The 23,800-nt window shown below is 34.3% G+C and overlaps 1 protein-coding gene across 2 annotated transcripts in view; it reads left to right on the top strand.

Moving 5' to 3' along the window:
- Snx14 (sorting nexin 14) overlaps positions 1-23,800 on the top strand; it is an 80,860-nt gene that overhangs the window by 25,623 nt on the left and 31,437 nt on the right. Inside the window, exons 9-19 of one of the 2 annotated variants that reach the window (XM_005377702.2) lie at positions 77-152; positions 827-871; positions 977-1,057; positions 1,155-1,269; positions 8,018-8,173; positions 8,699-8,823; positions 9,626-9,684; positions 12,037-12,063; positions 14,741-14,873; positions 19,094-19,295; positions 22,203-22,286. In XM_005377702.2, the coding sequence (XP_005377759.1) occupies positions 77-152; positions 827-871; positions 977-1,057; positions 1,155-1,269; positions 8,018-8,173; positions 8,699-8,823; positions 9,626-9,684; positions 12,037-12,063; positions 14,741-14,873; positions 19,094-19,295; positions 22,203-22,286 (1,103 nt within the window). The remainder of the gene's footprint in view (positions 1-76; positions 153-826; positions 872-976; positions 1,058-1,154; positions 1,270-8,017; positions 8,174-8,698; positions 8,824-9,625; positions 9,685-12,036; positions 12,064-14,740; positions 14,874-19,093; positions 19,296-22,202; positions 22,287-23,800) is intronic. The other variant, XM_005377703.2, reaches the window with a different exon arrangement.

The following is a 23,800-nucleotide window of genomic DNA, read 5'->3' as shown; positions in this document are numbered from 1 at the left end:
GGTAATTTCATATACATTTGGAAGTTAAGAACAGGTATAAATTACTAAATACATGATTATTATTTCTTTTTTCCAGATCCCTGACCTTACTTATAAGAGAGATCTTATCTGGTTCTGTATTTCTTCCTTCTTTGGATTTTCTAGCTGATCCAGTAAGACATTTTTGTTTTTTAAAATTCTTTTCATCATAAAACACACTGCACATAAAACGTACCGTCTTAAACATTTCTGTGTGTATAGTTCATTGGAATGAAGTATTATTCTTTTTGTTGCATAGCAGTCACTATCACCCTTCTCCAAAACTTTTCATTTTACAAACTGAAACTCTAGACCTATTAATCAGTAACTTCTCATTCCTTCCTTTGTCCCCTGGCAGCTACCATTTTACTTTTTATGGATTTGGCTACTCCAGCACCTCATAGAAGTGGACTTACACAGTATCTGTCTTTCTGTGCTTGGGTTATTTCACTTAACATAATGTCCTCAAGGTTTTTCCATGTTACACCATGTGTTAAAATTTCCTTTCTTTTCAGGCTAAGCGTTCATTGTGTGTGTGTGTGCCTGTGTGTTTTTGTCTCATACATATGTATATATTACTTATCAACTTATCTATCATTACCGACTTAAGATTCTCCATCTTTGATCCCGTAGAATTTAAAAGAAACGGGAATAATTTATAAACATTTGAAATGCCAAAATTCGAATAGCTTTTGTTTGCCTATTTTTATAAAAGTAATACACAAGTGTAGAACCTTAGCCACTGCATTTTTCTAGAGAATTCGATAATGTAAAAGTTATTTGACCTGTGTTTATTATTTTCCACTAGGATACTGTGAATCATTTGCTTATCATCTTCATAGATGATAGTCCAGTGAGTATTCAGCACTTAAAAACACTTCACATTTCATTCAGTTTTGATTCTGGGTGTCAAATCAAGTGACTTTGTTACTAAGATAATAATTCTTTTTCTTCAAAGCCTGAAAAAGCAACCGAACCACCTTCCCCTTTAGTTCCATTCTTGCAGAAATTTGCAGAACCTAGAAATAAAAAACCATCTGTGAGTATTTTTAGCAATATCATTATTTTTCTATATAAACAATTGCAGAACACATTTTTATAGCTTTAACTTACTCTTCTTTACATATTGTATCAAGGTGCTGAAGTTAGAATTGAAGCAAATCAGAGAACAACAAGATCTTTTATTTCGTTTTATGAACTTTCTGAAACAAGAAGGAGCGGTCCACGTGTTGCAGTTTTGTCTGACTGTTGGTGAGGCTTTCGTGTGTGCTGTAGTTTGCTTAAGTCTCTTTACAACTTGGAGGGATCTGGTGTTATAGTAGCCATCTAACATTGTACTAAATTTCATTTACTTTGATGTTCTAAGAGCAACTATTAGTTTCTCCCAAGTGTCCATTTCTTTCCAGAATGTTACATAATGTATAATTGATGCCGGTCAAATCTTAGTAGCAGAAAAAGCTACGAAAAATTCAGTATAATGTAAATATGCTAAAGACCCCATTAATAATACAAATCACTACCATTCTGTCATTGTTTTTATTAAGGGTTATTTTAATTAAATAAACAAACATGTTTTATTTTTATTACAAACTCTTAACATGGATTTTGAATTTGTGAGACACTTTGTGGACTCTTTTTTTCTTAATGCATTTAATTCCTTTTCAAAATGTAACTTAAAAATTGAGGTATAATTTACATAGTGAAACATGGAATTTAAATGTACATTTGATCCTTTTTACACATATATACATCCTTGTAACCTGTATCTTTATCAAGAGAGAGAATGTTTTCCATCACTGAAAGTGCCTTTAGTAATCCCAGCACTCAGGAGACTAAGGCAGGAGGACTGCAGTGAGTTCAAGGCCAGCCTGAAGTGCCTAGCGAAACCCTGTCTCAAAAAGATGAAAAAAAAAAAAAGAGAGAGCGAGCGAGCCTTTAGTGTACTTCCTAAGAAATCCATCTCTGCCCCTACTCTTGGAAAAGAAATGAACAGTTTCATTTCTTTCACCAAAGATTACATTGCTTGTACAATTTCCTCTTAGAAATGCAGTCACATAATATCTACACTTGTGCTTGGCTTCATCCATTCAGGATAATGCTTTTAATGATTCATCTTGGTTGTTGTGTAGATCAATAGCTTGTTCTTTTTTTATTGCTGAGTAGTTTTTCATTGTATGTAGACACCACCTCTTTACCCAGTTATCCCTGTTGATGGTGGGTGGACTGCTTCTACTTTGGGGAAAGCTGCCATGAACATTATTGTAGAAGGCTTTTGGTGGGCATATATTTAATAACTGGATGTAGAATTGTTGGTCATGGGATAGATATGTATTTAATGCTGAATTGATTTTCAAAATGGTTGTACTGTTTTTATTTCCCAAGGAATATGTGAAAGCTGTGGTTGTTGTACGTCTTTACCAAAATTTGCTGGTGTTTATCTTTTTAATTTTTACCATTTTAGTGGATGATATCTTGTTGTGGCTTTACTTTGCATTTTTCTATGACTAGTCATATTGTGTATATAATATTGGTCATTCTGATATTAATCTTTTGCTTGTTGTATTTTTCTTTTCGTCATTACAGTTTTTTTTAAAGATTCTTTTTATGCAAGATTTTTGTCAGATATATGTATTATGAATATTTTCTTTTTTTTATGAATATTTTGTTCCATATGGTTTCTTGTTTCATTTTCTGAAGAGTGCGTTTTGGTCTGCAGACCTTTAAAATTTTCATGAAACTTATTGTAGTAATTTTTAATTTTATGTTTAATGCTTCTTGTGATTTTCATAAGTCTTTTCCTACTCTTTTTTCTTTTTCTGTAGGTGCACTATAATTTTAGAATTTATGTGTAGCTGTAGCTTGCAATATTTTTTGTGTTGGTATATGTTGGGATGTAGGATTTTTTTTTCTTCATAAGGAAATTGGTGTTCAGTTTTTCAGTACCCACTTTTTGAAAAGACGTGTTTGTTTGTTTTGTTTTTTTTCTTAAGACAGGGTTTCACTATGTTGTGCAGGCTGGCCTGGAACTCACTTATGTAACCCAGCTTGACTCGCACTCATGGTGATTCTCTTGCCTCAACCTCCTGAGTGCTGGGGTGACAGGTGTGCACCAGCACTCCCAGCAAGGTGTTTCTTTCTTAAGTTACTGACAGTTGTCTGACTATATACGTGTGGCTTCATTTCTGAATTTTACTCTTTTTTATTGATCGTATGTCCACTCTGCGAATAATGTGCTGTAAAGTTTTTTACTTTGTTCATTTTTAGTGGGTTTTTTCTTTTTTTTTTTTTGGCTATTTTGAGTTCTTTGCATTTCTATATAAACTTGGGTTTGGATGGCCAGTTTACACACACACACACACACACACACACACACGGTTGGATTTTTTGAATGGGATTACATTGAATTTATATAGCAACTTGAAGAGTAATGACATTTCAGAAGTATTTAGGCTTCTAGTGCATGAATGTGGCATATTTCCCTGTTTCAATCTTGCTTAGTTTGTCTCCACAGTGTTGTGTAGCTCTTAGTGTAGGGTTTTGTTTTTTTTTTTAGGATATACTTCCATTTGATATTTAAAACAATTTTTCTAATAGTTAATTGTAAATATAGAGAAATTAAATTGTCTTCTAATATTGCCTTTATACCTGTAATACTACTAAATAGTTTAGTGGCATTTTTGTGGATTTCCTACATATACAGTCACATCATATGTGAATACATAGTTTTACTTTATCTTTCCCTTTCTTTCCAGTGGTATGTTTTAAAAATACATAGTGACAATATTTATCATAGGGAATTTGTACCTGTACATAATATATCTTGCTGCTGCTTTTTTTTCCTATTTCCTCACCCTCCCTTTAGCCCCTCTTCTCCTCCTTACTTACAAAAGCTTTGTTTCCATTTTTTCTTTCTATTCTTTTTTTCCCTGTCCATTCCTTCCTTTCGCCCTCTCCCATCCATTGTACCTCTTCTCGTTTGAATACTTTCTTCCCATTTCCCAATATCTATTATACATTTTGGTCCTTATTTACACTTTTGATTTCTCACACCAGAGAAACAACGTGATACATGTGTGTCTGATTTATTTTACTTTGGAGTACAGTCTCAAGCTGCATCCATTTAGTTAGAACTGTCTGAAGCTTATCCTTTATGTCATAGTAGTACCCCATTGTATAAAAAAAAAAAATCAAACCTTTAGCCATTCATTGGTTGATGGGCATTGGGCTGTTTTCAAAATTTAGCTATTATAAGCTGGATGTGGTGACGCATGCCTGTAATCCTAGCACTTGTGAGGCTGAGGCAGGAGGATCACTGTGAGTTCAAGACCAGCCTTAACCACAAAGTGAGCTCAAGGCCAGCCTGAACTGCATAGTGACACCCTGTTTCAAAAAAACAAAACAAAACAAAAATTTAGCTATTACAAACTGTGCCGCTATAAACATGGGTGTACGTGTATCACTGTGATATGATGCTTTTAATTTCTTTTGGTAAGATACCAAGAAGGGGGATAGCTGGATCAAGTGGAACCTCTAGTTTTAGTTTTTTGAGGAATCTCTGCACTGATTTCCACAGTGGTTGTACCAGTCTGCATTCCCACCAGCAGTAGAGAAGGAGTCCTTTATCCCTACTGCCCTGACAGCACTTGTTATTGGTTGATTTCTTGATAATAGCCATTCTTTCCAGGGTGAGATGGAATCTCAGCATTGTTTTAAGGTGCATTTCTTGAATTACCAGTGATCTTGACCTTTTTTCATATATTTATTTGCCATTTGTACTTCATTTGAGAAGTGTTTATTTATTTAACGTGCCAATTTTGAATTGGGTCTTTAAATTTTAGGGGTCTGACTTTTTTGAGTTCTTTGTATATATATTCTAGATAATAGTCCTTTGGCTGAGGAACAGCTGGAAAAATATTTTCCCACACTGTGGGAAAATCTTCCTTCTGTTGGTGGTTTTTCTTGCTGTGCAAAAGCTTTTTTTTCCCCCCAGTACCAGGAATCGAACTCACGACCTCACACTTGCCAGGCAGGTTCTGTGCCGCTGAGCTCTATCCGCGGCCTCAAAACCTTTTTTTTAAAAGAGAAAAAAAATAAAATTTCAGAAGATAGGTTAACAATGGTTAATACATTACATATTGTTATCTTTAAATTAGTTACTCAGAGTAGAAGATAGCAGCATTTAATTGTGCAAACAGTATTAGCACAAACCTTTCTTTTCAATGAACTAAGAGAAATTGGTAGTATAACTGTGTTTGATATACATATTTTTTCTTTTACCTTTTGTCTTCTTTTCTCCTTTCTCCCATCCCAGTTTCTCTTTCATTTTGAAGTTTCTTCCCATTTAACAGTATCTGTTGTACATTTGGATCTTACTTACTCTTTCAGCTTTTCATATTAGGGAGACAATATTATGTTTGTACATGTGCATCTGGTTTATTTCACTTAGGAGTATGGTCTTGAGTTGCATCAATTTACCTATAAAAGTCTCCAGTTTATCCTTGTTTATGGGTGAGTACCACTGCATTGTATAAAAATACCACCTCTTTTTGATCCATTCCTCAGTTGATGGGCATTTGGGTTGTTTCTGAGATCTGGCTATTACAAATTGTGCTGCTGTAAACATGGGTGCACATATATCGCTGTGGTATGATGTTTTTAATTTTTATGGGGAGATACCCAGCAGGAGAAGAGCTGGGTCAAATGGGACCTCCAATCCTAGTTTTTTGAAGAATCTCCACACTGATTTCCACAGTGGTTTTACCAGTCTACACTCCTACCAGTAGAGGAGAGGGGTTCCTTTTTCCCCACAGCCCCTCCAGCATTTGTTTTTTTTTTTTTTGGTTTTTCTCTGGTACCGGGAACCGAACTCACGACCTTGCGCTTGCCAGGCAGGCGCTTTTGCCGCTGAGCTAAATCCCCAGTCCCCCCCTCCAGCATTTGTTACTGGTTAGTTTCTTGATATTAGCTATTCTTTCCAGGGTAAGATGGAATCTCAGCATTGTTTTAATTTGCATCTCTCAAATGACCAATGATGTTGAACATTTTTTCATATATTTATTTACTGTTTGTATTTCTTCATCTGAGACGTGTGTGTTCATCTTAGATGCCCATTTTTGGTTTGGGTTTTTAAATTTGGGAGATCTGATTTTTTATGTATTCTTGATAGTAATCCTTTGTCTGAGGAACAGCTGGCAAACATTTTTCCCACATTGTAGGTTGTCTCTTCACTCTCTTGGTGGTTTTCTTTTGTTGCGCAAAAACTTTTTAATGATATCCCAGTTGATTTTTTGTCACAGTTTCTGTGCAGTCAGGATTTTGAGACGGTGTTGCCGTGCAGTTCAGGTTGGCCTTGAGTTTATTGTGTAGCCTAGGTTGGCCTCGAATACACAGTGATCCTCCTGCCTCGGCCTCCCAAGTTCTAGGATTGCAGCTGTGCACCACACTCCTGGCTTTCTGAATTTTTTGATTGGTTCACCATTTCTCCATTGTGTTTTGTTAGGTTTTTTTTTTTTTAAATGTAGTTTGAACTTTATTACTTGGTGCAGACAAATTTAAGAATGACTGTTGTAAGTTCTAGAAGAATTCATCATCTTGTTATAAATGTTCCGTTACATCTCTGATAATTCTCTGTTTTGAAGTCAATTTTATGTGGTATTAATAGAGCTAGCTACACCATCTTTCTTTTTTTTTTTAGACAGGCTCTCACTGTCTAGTTCAGGCTGTCCTTGATCTCGCTGTGTAGCCCAGGCTGGCCTTGAACTTGCAGCGATCCTCCTGCCTTAGCTTCCCAAGTGCTGGGACTATAGGCATGCCCCACTCTGCCTGACCTACCATCTTTCTTTATAACTGTCTGTGTTTCTGTGGATCTTTCAATGTCTGAGTAAAATGTTTACTATATTTCTTTTAAATAGTATTTAGTTAACTTATAAAAATCTACTTTGATCTTTGCTTTGTAGTTGGTATGTGTAGGACTTTTATGATTATTGCATGTTTGTGGTTATGTTTTCTTTTTTTTGTGTGTGGTTATGTCTTCTATCTTGACAATCAGATTATAATTTGTAGTTGTCTTTTTATTTATTCTGCTTAGATTTTTGCAAGAATATTGGATATTTGGGTTGGTGTCCTTTGTCAGCTTTTGAAAATTCCTGTCTTCAAATATGCTGCTATACTCATTCTTTTCCTTTTAAAATTCTAGTTTTATATATATTAAATCGTAAGGGAATGACAGTTTTACGGTTTTTTATTCTGTATTCTAGTATTTTTTGAAACTCCTCCTACCTTTTAAGTCAGTTTAAATAACTAAGAATAAAGGGGTAAACTCCTTAATAATACTTCTTGGAATAATTACTCAAAACTCAATGTTTTGGCTACTTTAATGTTATCATCTCTCATTTTAGAAAAAAGATTTGTATGTTCAGATGCTCCCTGCTCCCGTTACTGTGCAACCTCCCGATGGAGGGAAATATTGTTTAAAACATGGGTTGGAGATGAAAAGAAACCGTATCATTGTTATTCAGTGAGTCAGATTTCACAATGGCCTTTGATACAAAAAATTAACCCAATATGTTCTTTAAAGGAAATTTTAAAAATATGTTTACTATTTGAAATTTTAGCAAATTTGTATTGCTATTCATGTATTTATATGATTTAATTGATATATATAGATTTAGTTGACTGCATTTCTTTCATCTGAGTAGTTTTGCTTGCAACTAAATATTTTTTAAAAGTTAAAACAATGAATTACAGTTTTATAATTGCTGCTTTTACTCATTTTTTGACTTTTGAGGCAGGGTCTTGCTATGCAGCACAAGCAGCCTTTAAACTCTCAGTGCACCTCCTTCCTTAGCCACCTGAGTGCTGGCATTACAGGCTTGCCCCACCGCATCTGTCTTACTTACAATTGCTTCTTTTAATATTGACTATGTTAGAATAGCAGTATGAAGTTTTTATGAACAGTTCTATACTAAAATAATCTGTTGTTTTATTTTCGATTTGTTAGAGGAATTTAATGATAGGATTTTACGACCAGAGTTATCAAATGATGAAATGCTATCTCTTCATGAAGAGTTGCAGAAGATTTATAAAACCTATTGTTTGGATGAAAGTATTGACAAAATTAGATTTGACCCCTTCATTGTAGAAGAAATTCAAAGAAGTAAGTCGTAGATGATGAAGAGATACCATAGCTCTTTTACAGTTTTCAAAGAAATTTTTAAATTTACTATTACAATGGCTATGTGAGGTGCATAGGCAGTTGATTAATATTTAGCAGTTTTAAAAAATATTTAGCAGTCTTTGTTAACTTCTAGCTTAAAATTTGTAATGATTTTTTCATTAGTACAGCTGTTATGTTTGCAATACATAATAATTACATTCATTTTGGGGATTGGTATAGATACATATTACATCTTAATCATTTTTAAAACTTGAATATTAACTTTATTAATGAGATGGAAGGTTGAGGAAGAGACTTACTCACAATTCATATATCTAATATATTTGTCAGAATTGCTTGCTTTAATTTCTAAATCAAATATGATTTCTTACATTGGAGTTGATGTAAAATACAGTTTTAATATTGTTTGTATGCACTTTCAGTGTACAGTAATGAATTTTAAACTAGCGTATATGGTATTTTGCTATTCGTAAGTAATTCCTACAATAGAATTTTTTTGAATAGTTGCTGAAGGCCCATACATAGACGTTGTGAAACTTCAAACTATGAGATGTCTGTTTGAAGCATATGAACATGTTCTTTCTCTCTTGGAGAATGTATTTACCCCTATGTTCTGCCACAGTGATGAGGTAAGTCAAAATATTTACTTTGCGCATTTTTATATCAATTTAATAGTTGGTTCTGATACATAATTAGATAAATGATTCAAATAGTAAAATAAAGATTAAGGAAGTGAATACCTTTTTCTGCTATATAACTAAGAAGAAATTAAAAGTTATTTGTAAATACAAGTTTTAATACAGTATGTCTCCAATTTACAAACATTTGAGTTGTGAACTTTCACAGGTGTACTATATAAGACTCACTTCGTTGGATTACAGATGAATCAACTTAAGAATGTTCTTTCAGAGTGGAACTTGTTTGTAAGTCAGGGACTTACTGTACTAAAATCCTGTTTGTGTTTGTGTGACTAGGTAGACTGGGACCATTTGTTCCACCTGATTGGCTGTGTAATACTGCCATGATGCAGAACCCCCATTCTTCTCGTACATGCATTGTTCATAGACTTGAGGAAATCAAGTGGCCTGAGTATCTCTCTCCATTTGCAGTATTTAATCTTTATTGTATTGGACTGTGGTTGTATTCACTTCATTTAAATAGGTTTTTCCCCCCTTTTTCCTCTCTCCTTTCTTTTTCTCTCTTGCGCCTTCCTTGCCTTCTTTCCTTCTTTCCTCTTTCTTCTTTCCCTCCTTCTCACTATGGATCTAACCCAGGATCTTGTACATGGTAGGCATGGGCTGTACCACTGAGCTGTACCCCCAGCCCTTAAGTATCTTTTTCTTTAAACTAGAGAGTAGAGAGATAAAAATAGCATGTTTCAAAGTCAAATATTAGTTTACTAAGTTATAATTCTTCTTTATTGTTTTGAAGTATTTCAGACAACTTTTAAGAGGTGCAGAATCACCAACACGCAATTCAAAATTCAACAGGTAGGCATATTTAACCCATATGTATGTTTTGGTTTTGAACTTGCTAATGCTCACCATTCTGTGATAGTGTCTCTGTCTTTCCTGTTTTTCTGATTGAATGTGTAGTTCCATTGGTTTATGAGTAGATCGCTCATCAGTGATTGTGGAACTGATCATAGTAACCTGAAAATGCCCAAGATTCTTCTAGAAAAGTGGTACATTGCTTTATTAATTTCATGGTTGATAACTTGCTTTACTGGAAAGTAAGACCTAACTCACATTAAGTGAAATCACAGAGAACTCAAAATTTCAGTCAGTTTTCTTTCAGAGAAAACGTTTCACTAGAGTATGTGCTAGATACAAATTGAAAGAGTTCTCCCCTTCCTTTCCAGCTCTCTGGAAATGTAAATATGCAATTAACCTAAAGAAAGGTAATTGATGAAGGAAGTTTATCTATTATAAACTGGATAATTAATGTCCTGATTTGTCTTTATAATTTTATATGTACAGTGTTACATAAATAAAATTGACAGACATCAACTCTATAAGTGTACAGAATATGTAGCCATGTTATTCTTAGCACCTTCTAGTTTGAGCAAGTATCTAATATTTAAATAAATTGGAGAAGTGATATAAGGAGAGAAATAGATAAGTCAGAAAACAGTGATATTTAGATGGTTAGTACAAGGGAAAATATGAAAATAATAGGGAGCATATATTGCATTTTTTGAGATGGCTAAGTATTTCAGGAGCAGATGTGAATTTTTTAGCATTCTGAGTATTAATTCTCATATAATGCCTGAATAGAAGGTAGTATACATGTAATAAGGTTTTTTGAAGGATGGAAGCTGTCTTTATGATAGTTTGCAAAAATACCACTTCTTTGTTTTTTTTTTAATAATTTATATGTTATGAGTTTGAAACATACTTTATTTAGCAAAAAACTCTTATCCATGCTACTTAAAGCAGTATTCTTTGCACAATCTACACACCTCTTATTTTAGCCAAATACTTCCTTTAAGACCATCTATCAAATATCCCAGCACATTTGAGAAGCAGGTAGAATTTATCCTGGTCCATAGGCCTAGAATATTCAGATTTTCATACCAGGATACTGTACTTAGTGAAATGCCTCTATCGACTTTTAAGATTCTGTGATCTTATAGAGTAGCTGAATCTGAGTCATGGCTATAACTTCAGAGATGGAAAACTTTCTTTGGCACTTACTTTGCTCGTTTTAAAATATTAAAAAAAGACAAGAAGGAATTATGGCTTCTTTTCATTCTGGATACTGATTATAGCCTTTTAAAGTATCTTTCTCTTTATTTTAACTTGACTTTAATATTAACTATCAGTCTTGTCAGGACTGTGCTTCTTTGATATTTGATGATTCATTTACCTATATGAAGTAGAAGAATTTCTTAGTAGTCTTTAATTGGAAACTTAGAGTAGCTTTGCTGATTTGCTGTTTAATGACTTACATTATGTAAAATACTCATATAATCGGTCTCGATTGTATTTAGTTTTATTTTAAAAGTAAATTTTAAGGAATTCTAAAATTAATGTTGACCTATTTCATTGTGTATTTAAAGCACAACTTTTTAATATTCAGTAATCTTTTGTTAACTTGCTTCTTAACTTAAAACATTAACAAAAAAAAAAGACCCTTTTTTCCTCCAGTGCTGGGGATTGAACCCAGGGCCTGATGCATGCTAGGCAAGTGCTGTACCATGGCCCTACATCCCCAGCCCCAAAATAATCTTTTCAAATTCCTTAAGTGAAGCATGCATGATTACGTCTAACATGGACACAGATTCTGTGTTGGGAAATAACGAATTTGTTTTTTGTGCCAAGCTTTTGGTGGCTTAGTCTCCATCTGTTTTCCACTATCAAACGAATGGTGTGCCTAGGTGCAAATAAATACAGAATTATTTTTTAACATACTATATTTTAAAGAAATTTAGTGATCTGTACAAACCACTAAATGATCCAGACACAACCATCTTCTTTGTTTCTCTTACTTTTATTAGCTATTCTGAAAGATTTTTTTTTTTTTTTTCTAGCAGTAGTGGGGATCAAACCCAGGGAGCACTGAGATAAATCTGCATCCCTTTTTATTTTGTTGTGAGGCAGGGTCTCACTAAGTTGCCATGCTGGCTAGCAACTTGTGATCCTCCTGCCTCAGACTCCCACATAGGTAGGATTACAGGCAAATGCCACCACACCTGGCCAGGGTTTTTAACTTTAACAAAGGTGAATGCTATCCTTTTGTGTAACTTTTAAATTTCGTTTTATATTCTAAAGTGAAACTTGTTTAATACCTGGGCTTTCTCTCTTTCTTCTTATATAATTTCACATTATCTGATATTGCAGAGGTAGCCTAAGTTTGGATGATTTTCGGTAAGTCTTGAGCATGTGATTCTTTTCAATATAAGTTATTTGTTTAAAGTCTGGAAAGTGTACCCCAAGCAGTCTTAAGTGCAGCTTGGAAAAAGGGAAGAAGCACTGTGCTATACCATTGCTTTCTACCAGTTGTTTAGAATAACTTTTTAAAATGAGTATCTACTTTGAGTCTAGATATCTCCTTTTTGAACGTGTTATCATAAAAATAATATCTACTTTGAGTCTAGATATCTCCTTTTTGAACGTGTTATCATAAAAATAAACATGTCCTGATACTGTTAAGATGTTTTAATTATTTGTTTTACTAGTATCTTGCTTTTCAAGGAGGTTGCCTTTTTCTTTTTCTTTTCTTTGGTTGTTGATTTTTCTAAATTCTTAGAATTTTTTGTTCATAGTGCTTTTTTAAAAACAAGAGGTATAATGATACTTCTGTGATTCTGGGCATAACTTGTTTAAAGTTTTATACTCCAGATTCTACAGACTAGAACAGTCTAGGTTGTAGAGGTTAATATTTAATAATATTGCTTAACTTGTTTTTGTTTATTTTGACATAGTTTCATTGTGTATTTCAAGCTAGTCTTGAATTCAGTATATAGCCCAAGCTGGCATTTTACCCAGGGAGATTCTCCTGCTTCCACCCTCCCAAGTGCTAGGATTATAGGCAAGCATCACCATGCCGGGCTACTTTGCCAACATTTTTATATTTATTTTTGTAGAAACTTCGTTCAGAAACAGTTGTATCTACAACTCTGAGATTTTAGGAATCATTAATTGAGTACTTGTTTAGATAAAATAATCTAGTTTAAATACTTCCAAAATACTACGTATAAATGGCTTTCTGGTTTTAGAATAAGTTTGTTTTGCTCCTCAGACATGTATAAAATACACGTCATGATGTATATTTGACTGGTATATTTGATACATTTGAAACTCGAGTGGTATATTTGAAACTTGAGTTCTTACTCCTGTAAATGGTCCATTATGTCAGTAGATAAATCTTGCTTGCAGAATACTAGCTATCTGGTAAAAAAAAAAAATTAGAAACAAAGTGCCAGGATTGATTGATTGCAGTGCAGGCTGGTCTCAAACTCTGGCAGCCCTCCTGTCTCAGCCTCCCGAGTGCTGGTGTTACAAGCATGGGCCACCATACCCGGTCACATAGTGTTAGGTTTTAAAGTAGTCATTTATATTTGGATATTTATTGTAAAAGTAGTATTTCATAGTGAAATTGAGTTTTAAATTGGATAAAAGTTAAGATTTTAGTTACAGAGATACCAGCATTGGACCTTAATGAAGGACCTTTTGCTCTGTTTGTCTTTTTTAAAAAATATTATTTCCTTTTCTTTTCTGAAATTTCTGCATTAAGAAATTCATTTCTGAAAAAAATTGTAAAACCCACTTTTTTTTTTGGCATTTTGAGACAGAGTCTCAGTGTGCAGTGCAGGCTGGCCTCAGGCTGTGTAGCGCAGGCTGGTCTTAAACTTCCAGGCATCTTCCTGCCATCCCAAGTGCTGGATTAGAGGTGTATACTGCCCTTCTGGACAAGACCAGTGTTTAATGTTTGTGGGAGAACAGGCTGCTTCCTTGGGCTGTATCTGCATTTAGCCTTACCCTCATTGCTTTCCCTTCGCTTTGGCATTTTCTTTTCTTTTCATTACTTTGAAGATAAGATACATTTTATGCCACATTCCTCTTTTGAATATATATGTGACTATAAGGTTGAATTTAGTTTGAACCTTTGTCAATCACAGAGGGTTTTTTTTGGTTTTTGAGACAGGGTCTTGCTACATAATTCAGGCTTTGAGCTCATTTTTTAGCCCAAGCTGGCCTCAAACTTGTAATCCTCTTGCCTCTGCCTCCTACGTGTTAGGATTACAGGCATGTGCCACTATGCCCAGCCAAAGGTTTTGCTTTTTCTTCTTCTTTTTGCTAAGTTTTATCTGACAATGAAATACTGTTGCGTTGTTATTATAAATAGATCGTATTTAAAAACCTTTATTTGTACATGTTTGCAGTACATAATGATTGCAATTCATTGTGGAGAGTTGGTGCATGTGTATAGCACATCTTAATTCTGTTCACATCTTCCTGTCTTCCTTTGTCCCTCCCTCCATCGCTTGGTCCTTTTCCCATTTATAAAAAATTTATCTTTCTGTTTCCTATTATTTGTCTTTTATTTTGCTCTCTAAATTATTTATATTTTGGGTTTCTCATATAAGAGAAATCGTATAATATTCAAGCATGGATGTTTTATTTACCTCACTTAGCATTGTGTAAGTGGATGTTGTTCTGAACATTGATGGAGTGACACATTTTTATTTTAAAACACATATGGCAATAAGAACTGTTTTCCACTAGGGGGCTCTCTTCTTTAAAATTTTTTTAGTTCAGTTAGTATTTGAAGTTAGCAGCTAAATTTTAAATGTTTATTCGTAAATTTTGTGTCATTTACTCATACTATAAATTTAAACTTTAAATGTTGTGACTTTTTTGGCTTCTGAGGTGTTGGTGTTTAATCAGGGACAGAGAAATTCCAAATATTATGTTAGCTATACTTTCAGTTTACCATTTCCAGAAGTATTTTTGTAACAATATATTGTTAGTATTGCTCCTTGTAGATTAGACTGTTGTGATAGTTTGCTTTGTGCCTAATAGGTTTCTGTTTAATATTTAGAAGCACACAGAAAAGGGGAGAATCATTTGGAATCAGCAGAATAGGCAGCAAAATTAAAGGTGTGTTCAAGAGCACCACAATGGAGGGAGCCATGTTGCCTAATTACGGTTTGGCTGAAGGTGAAGATGACTTCGTAAGTAAAGTTCTTCAGTTCGGTGCAACTTCAGACTTACTGTAGCACCATCAAAAGTTAGATACGCTTGTTTTCCCTTCAGGTTTCCTTTATTCGTTCTTCCATTAGTCCTATAGTTTCATGGTGCTAATCTAATTTTTAAAATTGCTGAGAACTGTTACTATTTATTAAAGCAAAGTGGTTTCTTTTCAGCTGAGATATTTCTAGTATTCAGACAGTTTGCCATCTTTTCTTTAGGCTTTCACTTCACTCCTGATTTTACCTCTTTCCAGCCATGTGTTCGAGGGATGCCTGGGTATTCCGAGGTGCCCTGGCTGCTTATTGCTTACACCGTGGTCTGTGGACCAGCAACACTGGCCTTGCCCATGGACATGAGGTGGGGCAGGTGAGGGGGTTGGATAGATGGAGTCTCAGGCCCCATCCTACCTAGGCTGCTGAATTGATTTGCATTTTAATAAGATCTCCATTTTATTTATGTGCACATTTCATTCACATTGTAATTTTATCTCTGTACTCTTCTATATACAGTCCTGTTTGAAACTCTTTTCCTTCCTTTGTTTACCCGGCATTTCATACTTACCTTTTAAAGCTCAGTTGGTCCCTGTAAACCTTTATCTGAGTTACCAGGTAGAATTGAGCGTCCCTTTTTGTGCCCCTGTTATTTTAAATAGTTTTAAAACCCTAATTTTGTTACCAGCATGTGCTCGCAGTGTGTGGTCACACTCGTTCGGGGTGTAGTGTGAGTTGGTGCGTGTGCGCAGCACAGCTTAATTCTTTCTTCGTTGTCCCCTCCCGCCCGCCCCACTCCATCTATCGCTCTTTCCCATTTGCAGAAATTCTCTTTCCTGCAATCCTCTGTTTTGGTCTTTAATTTATTTATATTTTGGGTTTCTCATATGAGAAAAACCATGTAATATTTAAGCTTGCGTGTTTGATTTATTTCGCTTAACATTGTGGTTTCAAGATGAATCCATTTCCCTACAAATGACTCAATTTTATCCTTCTTTATGGCAAAATAGTACTTCCTTGTATATAAATGCCACATTTTCTTTATTCTTTCATCTTAAATATGTTTTCTATTTTTAATTGACACAGTCATTGTACATATTTATGAGGTACAGTTTGATGTTTCAGTCCATTTATGCAGAATAATTATTGCCAACCATAGTCATCCAACTGTGCTAGAGAACATCAGAAGTTATGTTTCCTGTCCCTGTGCTCCTTTGTACCTGCTGGTATTCACTATCTTCTATCCCTCCCATCCCTGTAGCCTTCCTAGGCTCTAATAACCACTAATCTGTTCCTTCTTTGAGATGAACTTTTTAGCTTTCACATTTGAGTGAAAACATGCAAATTTGTCTTTCTGTGCCTAGTTTATTTCTCTTCACATATGTTCTTCAGTTCCATCCATGTTGCTGCAATTCTACAACAACATTTCTTGCTTTATTTCTTTGTGCCTGTATTATGTATTAAAGCGTGTACCATATATTTTTTGAAATTACATGTTTATAGTTACATGTCTATTACAGAATGAGTGCTATCATAGATGCAGATGTTATCTCATGTAAACTTTTTTTGTGTACCAATTTTTAAATTTTTATTTTAAAGAGAAAAGAACAAAGATAGATTAACAAACAGAAAGACAAACAAAACAACACAAAAGCAATAAAATGGATCAAAATTTCAAACAAGGTAATAGGAAATTCACAATGGTTGTTATATTACATATTATCATCAAAGTGGTACTCAGATAACTAGCTATAGACATCTAAGATTGATCAAACAATTAAACATTACTGTTCTTTCAATAAATGAATAGAAATTAGTAGTACAGTTATCTTAGCTACCTTGTGTGTGTGTATGTATATTGATAGCTATTTCCCTTCTTTCTTTCTTTTCTCCTTTCGCTCATCCCAGTTGTTGTACCTTTCAGATTTTATTTACTCTTTCAGGTTCTTACACTAGGGAGACAGTGCGATGTTTACACACGTGAGTCTGATTTATTTCACTTTAGAGTATGATCTTTACTTGCATCCATTTACCAGTTTTTTTTTTAAAGGGCAAGAAATATTGCTCATTGCTTCACCAAGTCCAAATTATTGGAAGAGGAAGCATATTAAAACAGTAACATTTACATAAGTAAAATAATTCAGTAGAATATTTTACCATGATAGGCAAGCTTAAAGGCTACTTTTTTCCCCTTGGTACTGGCGATTACCCAGGACCTCATAAATGCTAGTTAGGCACTCCACCATTGAGCTACATCCCCAGGCCTTTTTTTTTTTGAAGTGGAGTTTAGCTCCCCTCCTCTTCCTTCCCTTCCTTTGCTCTCTTTTTCTCAGTACTGGGAGTTGAACCCAGGATCTTCACACTGAGCTCTTGTGTACAAAGATTTTGGATTCTCATTTTGCCCTTCAATAACCCGGGTACTAGGGATAAAATGATGTTTAAGATGCAGGTTTTATTGTTAAGAAATTTGCTATGTAAAAGTGTGAGAGACAGGTGGTAGTCATTTGATGGACAATGACAAGAAAGTGGAGGGAAGGTGTAAAAAGTTCCTTTTTTCTCTTCTACCTCTTCCTTTTAGCCTCTGTCCTGCTGCAGTGATGAATTGTAAGGGTCCTCAATTCTGCATAATAAGTTAAATGGAAGAAAATCTAAAATGCACTAATTACATTAAAAACACACACACAAAAAAGCAGGTTGTGCAAAAAAAAAAAAAAAAAGGAAATTTTTGATTGGAAGTAAAGGTAGTAATAGTAGAAAGTTGAAAAACCAGGCAAACAAATCTCTAATACTCTCAAAAGAAAACTGGGTTGGAAGGATGTTGGCTCAATTAGGTAGTGCCACTTAGGGTTTGGAAGACACTGCTGATTCTAAAGTGTGGGGTCTTGTACAAAGTGGAGGGCTAAGAGAAGTTGCCAATCTTCCTTCCAGGGAGACAGTGGTTTTGATTCAGAATTGGGACTTGAGAGACATCATCTTTTAGAAACCACCTTGTGATCATTTGACAGTAATGCGTACCTGCTGTGTGATCGTTGTCAAGTTGCTGGGCTTGCCTAGAAGATAGCTCAGCAGCACAGTGCCTACCTGGCAAGTGCAAGGTCCTGAGTTTGATTCCTGGTTAAAAAAAAAAAAAAGTTGCCTGGCTTTATTTCCTCACCTATGAGATGAGGATAATCCTGTTTATCTTATATGGGGATATTGTGAGGAGAATTAAATAATATATATGAAGAGCAGAAAGCAGCATCTTGTACACAGTAAACACTGCACATTATTATAATGCCATCTGTTCTCATAACCATATAGATGCAAGTTGTGGATCACATTGACTATGTATACTGGCCTCCGGATGAAAGCCTTGTGTGTGTTGCCGTGGATCGGAGACTTACCATTATTAGATCCAGAGACTCTTCCAATTAAAGAATTAAATAGTTCATTCCCTTTCTTTCTTTGTGTATATTTCTAAAACGTAGTTTTTTGAAATAATTTTTTAATATTTAGATATTTAAACATTATAAACATTTGTGTTAAAATTTTAGAAGTGAAGAGAGATGAAAGGATCTTAATTCTATAAGGTGTGTCTCTTTCATATCCTCCCAAATTTTGTATTATTTAATGCTGCAGAGGTTATATTTCTATTTGTGACTTTTTAGCAGTTTTAAAAAATATTTCAATCACCCAGAATTACTTGTTCAGAACTGTATTGTGACTCTTCATAAAATCATATTGATAAAATACTTTCCTGAAGGTTTATGCTGATATACCTTATAAACAGTAGTGTATCAGAGATCCAGTTCATCTGTATTGTCTCCATTAATGGCTGTTGACATTTATAAAATTTTACATTTCTCAGTGAAAAATATTAGTACATTAACTTTTATTTCTTATTGTCAAGGTTGAATGTTTTTTATATTGCATGTTTTTATTATTTTTCTTTTATCTCTAAGATGTGTTCTCTAGTTTCTATCATATTTTCATATACATAACCTGAAGTATTTTCATATACAGTATAACCAAACCTGAAGTTGATGTTAGTAGTAGTTTAGTTTTTTTATTTGTCTTTACTTTTTTCAGGAAAAAATTTTGTATCATGTACTTTCCTAAGTCTTAAAAATTACCAAATTTATATGGGCATATTACTTTACAGTTGTATCTCATATGTTATAGTTCTAAAGGTACTGGAAATACTAAATTTATGCTGGTAATTTTTTTTCTAGATTGAAGAAGGAATTGTTGTAATGGAAGATGATTCTCCAGTAGAAGCTGTGAGCACACCTAATGCTCCCCGAAACCTTGCTGCATGGAAAATTAGCATTCCATACGTAGATTTTTTTGAGGATCCTTCCTCAGAGAGGAAGGAGAAGAAGGAGAGAATTCCTGTGTTCTGTATTGATGTTGAAAGAAATGATAGAAGAACAGGTAAGAAGATTTATGAGTATCTTTTTAAAAAGATGCCCAGAAATCTGTCTTTGTCATGTATGATAATGTTTGGCCATTTATAACTACCGAGGCTGGGCGCGGTGGCTAACTTTTGTAGTCCCAGCACTCAAGAGGCTGAGACAGGGGAATCCCTGGGAGTTCAAGGCCAGCCTGGCCTACAAAGTGAGTTCATGGTCATCCTGAACTGCACAGTGAAACCCTGTCTCAAAAAGACAAAAAAACAAAACAAGAAACCCTCAACATTTATAGCTATTGAATATGACTGCATATCCAAAGGATAAATATCCAGAACAGAAAATTGAATGAAAACTGTCTGCATTATCTCCGTTATCTGTTAGCTCATTAATTTAGCCAACTATTGAGTTGATGTATATGGTACTCCCAATAGCCTAAGAATGCATCTTACTTGTTTTATTTTATTTTATTTTTTGGCAGTACTGGGGATTGAATATAGGGGCTTTCTAACACCCATGTCCTTTTACTTTTTTATTTTGGCATAGGATCTTGCTAAGTTGCCTAGGCTGGGCTTGAAATTGCAATATTCCTGGTTTGGCCTCCAGAGTAGCTAGGATTATAGGCATGTGCCATCACATGCAGCTTGTGATCTTTTTTTAGTGGTTTTATTGCCATTATCATGTGCCAGTATACTTAGAGTGACTATCAGTAATATATTGTACTTAGCAGTATGTTAGGTGTAATATCAGTTTAAGCAGGATTTCTTCTCTCATTTTTGTGGGCTAATTTGAATTGATAAAAATGTGATCAAACACAATTTTCCATGTTATCTTCATTTTTTTTTGCTATCTTTTCTCTTTTGGTTGTTTCAGGTATGGACTGTAATAAAGACAGGGATTAAACAGCATTCATAGCAGAATAATGTCAGCCCTGGACTTTGTCCAGGAGATAGGCAGTCAGTGTAGGAAAGCACTGTCCAAGTCCCTACACATTTCAGGAATGTGATATAAAGGATGAACTGTAAAGAAAGAAGGGGGGAAAGTGACAAGTTAGGAAATGATTTTTAGAGTAAAAATTAAGTGATAGTGTGAAGATCAGTGCTAGTCATTCTCCTTATTTTTCAAAAGGTATTAGGTTTTCTGATTTTTCTCAGAAGCATATCCTCTTCCAAGAACATAAAGCATAGGAATAGGGAAGGAAGGTTGCCTAGAGCAGCTAGCTATGGTTTTTCTATTACAACTAAACACTGGTGAGGGTCTTACTGTAATGGGGCTGAGACACAGCTGCTTGACTTTGCTGACATTGCTGTTCTCTTAGCAGCCTAATAGGTGTGCAGGGCATCCCTTGTCCATATAGTTTTGTTTGAAAATATTCTTTTGTTTTATATTTTGGGCAACATCTCTAGTTTCGGTGCTTTATTTAGAAAGATTTGACTTAATAATTTAAACCTAAAATTAAAATTAAATCTTAAAATTTATATCCTAAAGATAATTTTTGTCAGCTCTGCAGATTCTGCATGAAGAGTAATGTGCTGTTACAAAGCTGGCCTGTGAAAGAGAGAGCAAAAAGTATATTATTCATGTTGATTTTATATGTGTAGTAAAATAGATTTTCAAGATTTTAAATACTAAAACTAAATATACATAGATCTTTTAAGACCACTTGTTTTTTCTTTCTTTCTTTTTTTTTTTTTTTTTTTGTTGAGACAGGGTCTTGCTATGCAGTTCAGGCTGGCCTTGAGCTCACTTTGTAGCCCAGGGTGGTCTTGAACTCGCAACGATCCTCCTGCCTGAGCCTTCTGAGTGCTGGGATTACAGGCATGTGCCACCACACCTGGCTAAGACCACATGTTGAAAAAGAATACTAGGGTTTGGTTTATACGTTGTGTCTGCATCAGATTTTTTTTTCTGAATTTGAAGTACATTGTAGAACTGTCCTGGTTTTAGTTGATCTGATCAATTGCATTCTCAGATCTGTGCTAGAAAGGTGTGAGATGCTAACCATAGCAGTTAGTATTTGACATGCTGATTCTCTGCTACATTCTGTACAAAAATACATTATGAACTAATTTTTATGTGATAGATACCGTTATTCCACTTCTAAGCAAACTAAGGTATGGTGAGATTTAATTATTTGTTTAAGGCCACATGGAGAATGGGAGAACTGGGATTGGAATAAACTGTCTGACCCGATTCATTCTTTAAACCATTACTTTGGGCTGTCCAGCCTGGTAACTAGTGATTATCATATGTATCCATTCAAATTAAATTATATTAAAATTTCATTTTCTTAGTTGTACTAACCGCATTTCAGAGGCAGTGCAAGGCTCCAGTAACTGTTTAGTGCAGATACATTGAATATTTACAAAATTTGATGATGCTCTATTGGATAGTGCTGTTCAGTATTACTAGATGAGGATACTTTATTAAGTATTTAAGAGACTCAGAGTTGATTATAAATTTTTATGAAGTACATCATTTTGATGACAGGTACAGAATAGTACCTGTGTTGGGCACAGTGGCACACAACTGTAATTGCAGCTCCTGAGAGGCTGAAGCAGATTACAAGTTCAATCCCAGCCTGTACAACATAGCGAAACCCTGTCTTATTAAAAATAAAACAACAACAACAAAGTACATAAAATACCTTAAAATTTTTTGTCAGGTGTCTGATTCTATTGTAGAAAAAGTATATTTGTTTGAGATAACTTCATAAATACATGACATTTGTCTTCTACGTAAAATGTGAAATATAAGAAATGCCTCTTCTGCATACTAATATAAAATTTAAAATAAGGGAAAATATATTAATATGCCCAAAATAATAAATTAGTAACACTGGAATAATGTCGTGCTTTATTAATGTTTTAGCTATTGTATCCTTTTAGCAGTGATTTGTGAAATTGTTACTCAGTGTGTGTTCAATTTGCAGTTGGGCATGAGCCTGAACATTGGTCTGTTTATAGAAGATACCTTGAATTCTATGTACTTGAGTCAAAACTAACAGAATTTCATGGTATGTTGTTCTTTTTTATATAAAGCTTGCTTCTTTTTTTTTTTTTTTGGATTTTTTCCTGTACCGGGAACCGAACTCATGACCTTGCACTTGCCAGGCAGGCACTGTGCCACTGAGCTAAATCCCCAGCCCTATATAAAGCATTATAATTCAGCATTAGCCTTGAAAGCTGTTGTACCAAATTTTTGTGTAAGTAATTGTAGCAAAGAAATATAAGTGGCAGTTGTATATGCTTTTATTGGTAATAGGAATATACTGTTTTTTTTTTTAAATTTTTTGATTATTTATAAATTTTTTGCAGTACACATTTCCCTTTTTTTAGAAAGGGAAATTCTATGGAAGAATCTTTTCTTCATAACTAATACATGTGTGTAGTACATACTGTTTACATTCCTTGTGTGAAGTTGGGACCATGTACATAACACATCTTAATTCCTTTTTCCATCCCCTTTCCCCTGCCTCCCTCCTCTCCTCACCATCTCTTAATCCCCTTTCTTTTCTGGTACTGGTTTGCATAATAATAAAATAAATTTGTTTTGGTTTTTTGAGACAGGGTCTTGCATGTAGTTCAGGCTGGCCTTGAACTCACTATGGTTACAACTGATAAGTATTACCTTATTTTTTTTTCCCCCATATTATTTTGCTGTTGTTGGTTCCCTGTCTTTGTCCTCTGTTTAACTGCTTGCCCTTCTTGGTGGCTTCTTTCCATTGTTGTTCTTGTGGTTGTACTCTTTATTTCCTCTTTCTAGTATATGCTTCAGAACATTCTGAAGAGCTGGTGTGGTGGTCATAAATTTCCTCAGGTGTTCTTTGTCATGGAAGTATCTTATTTCTCCATCAATTTTGGAAGATAGTTTTGTGGGATACATCAATCTGGGTTAGAGGTTGTTTTCTTTTAGGGCTTGAAATACTTCACTCCAACTTCTCCTTGATTTGAGGGTTTGTGTTGAGAAGTCTGCTGTTACTCTGATGGGCTTTCCTTTATAGGTGATTTGTTTCTTTTCTCTAACTGCTTTTAATATTCAGTTCTTCTGGTGAATTTCTGGAATCTTGTTTATTAAATGTCTTAGTGTAGTTTTATTTTGGTCATGGCTGTTTGGAGTTCTAGATGCTTGATTTATTTGTATGTCAAATTCTATATCCATGCTTGGGAAGTTTTCTACCATTATTTCTGTGAAGAATTTTTTTATGGTATTCTTTTTTCTTTTAAATTTTTTATTTTAAAGAAAATAGTACAAAAAAAAGAACAATAGCAAAATACAAACAAAACAAAGCAAGGACATTAAAAATGATACGGGGTTTCAAACCAAATGATAGGGATTAACAATATATATTGCGTATTGTTATCTTTAACAAAGTTGCTTAGATTACCAGATGTAAGAATAGAAGATTGATCAAATCATTAAAGGGAATAAGAAAATAATAATTTAAAAGAACATGAGAGACAAAGTTTCACTAGACAGGACTGTAGGAATTCACCAGTGGTTGTTATACTACAAATTGTTGTCGTCATA

The sequence above is a fragment of the Chinchilla lanigera genome, unplaced genomic scaffold, assembly GCF_000276665.1.
Source record: "Chinchilla lanigera isolate Chin_1 unplaced genomic scaffold, ChiLan1.0 scaffold00010, whole genome shotgun sequence".
NCBI classification, from domain to species: domain Eukaryota; kingdom Metazoa; phylum Chordata; class Mammalia; order Rodentia; family Chinchillidae; genus Chinchilla; species Chinchilla lanigera.
Note: the sequence above shows the minus strand (reverse complement) of the source record. Positions and strands in the feature narration are given on the sequence as shown.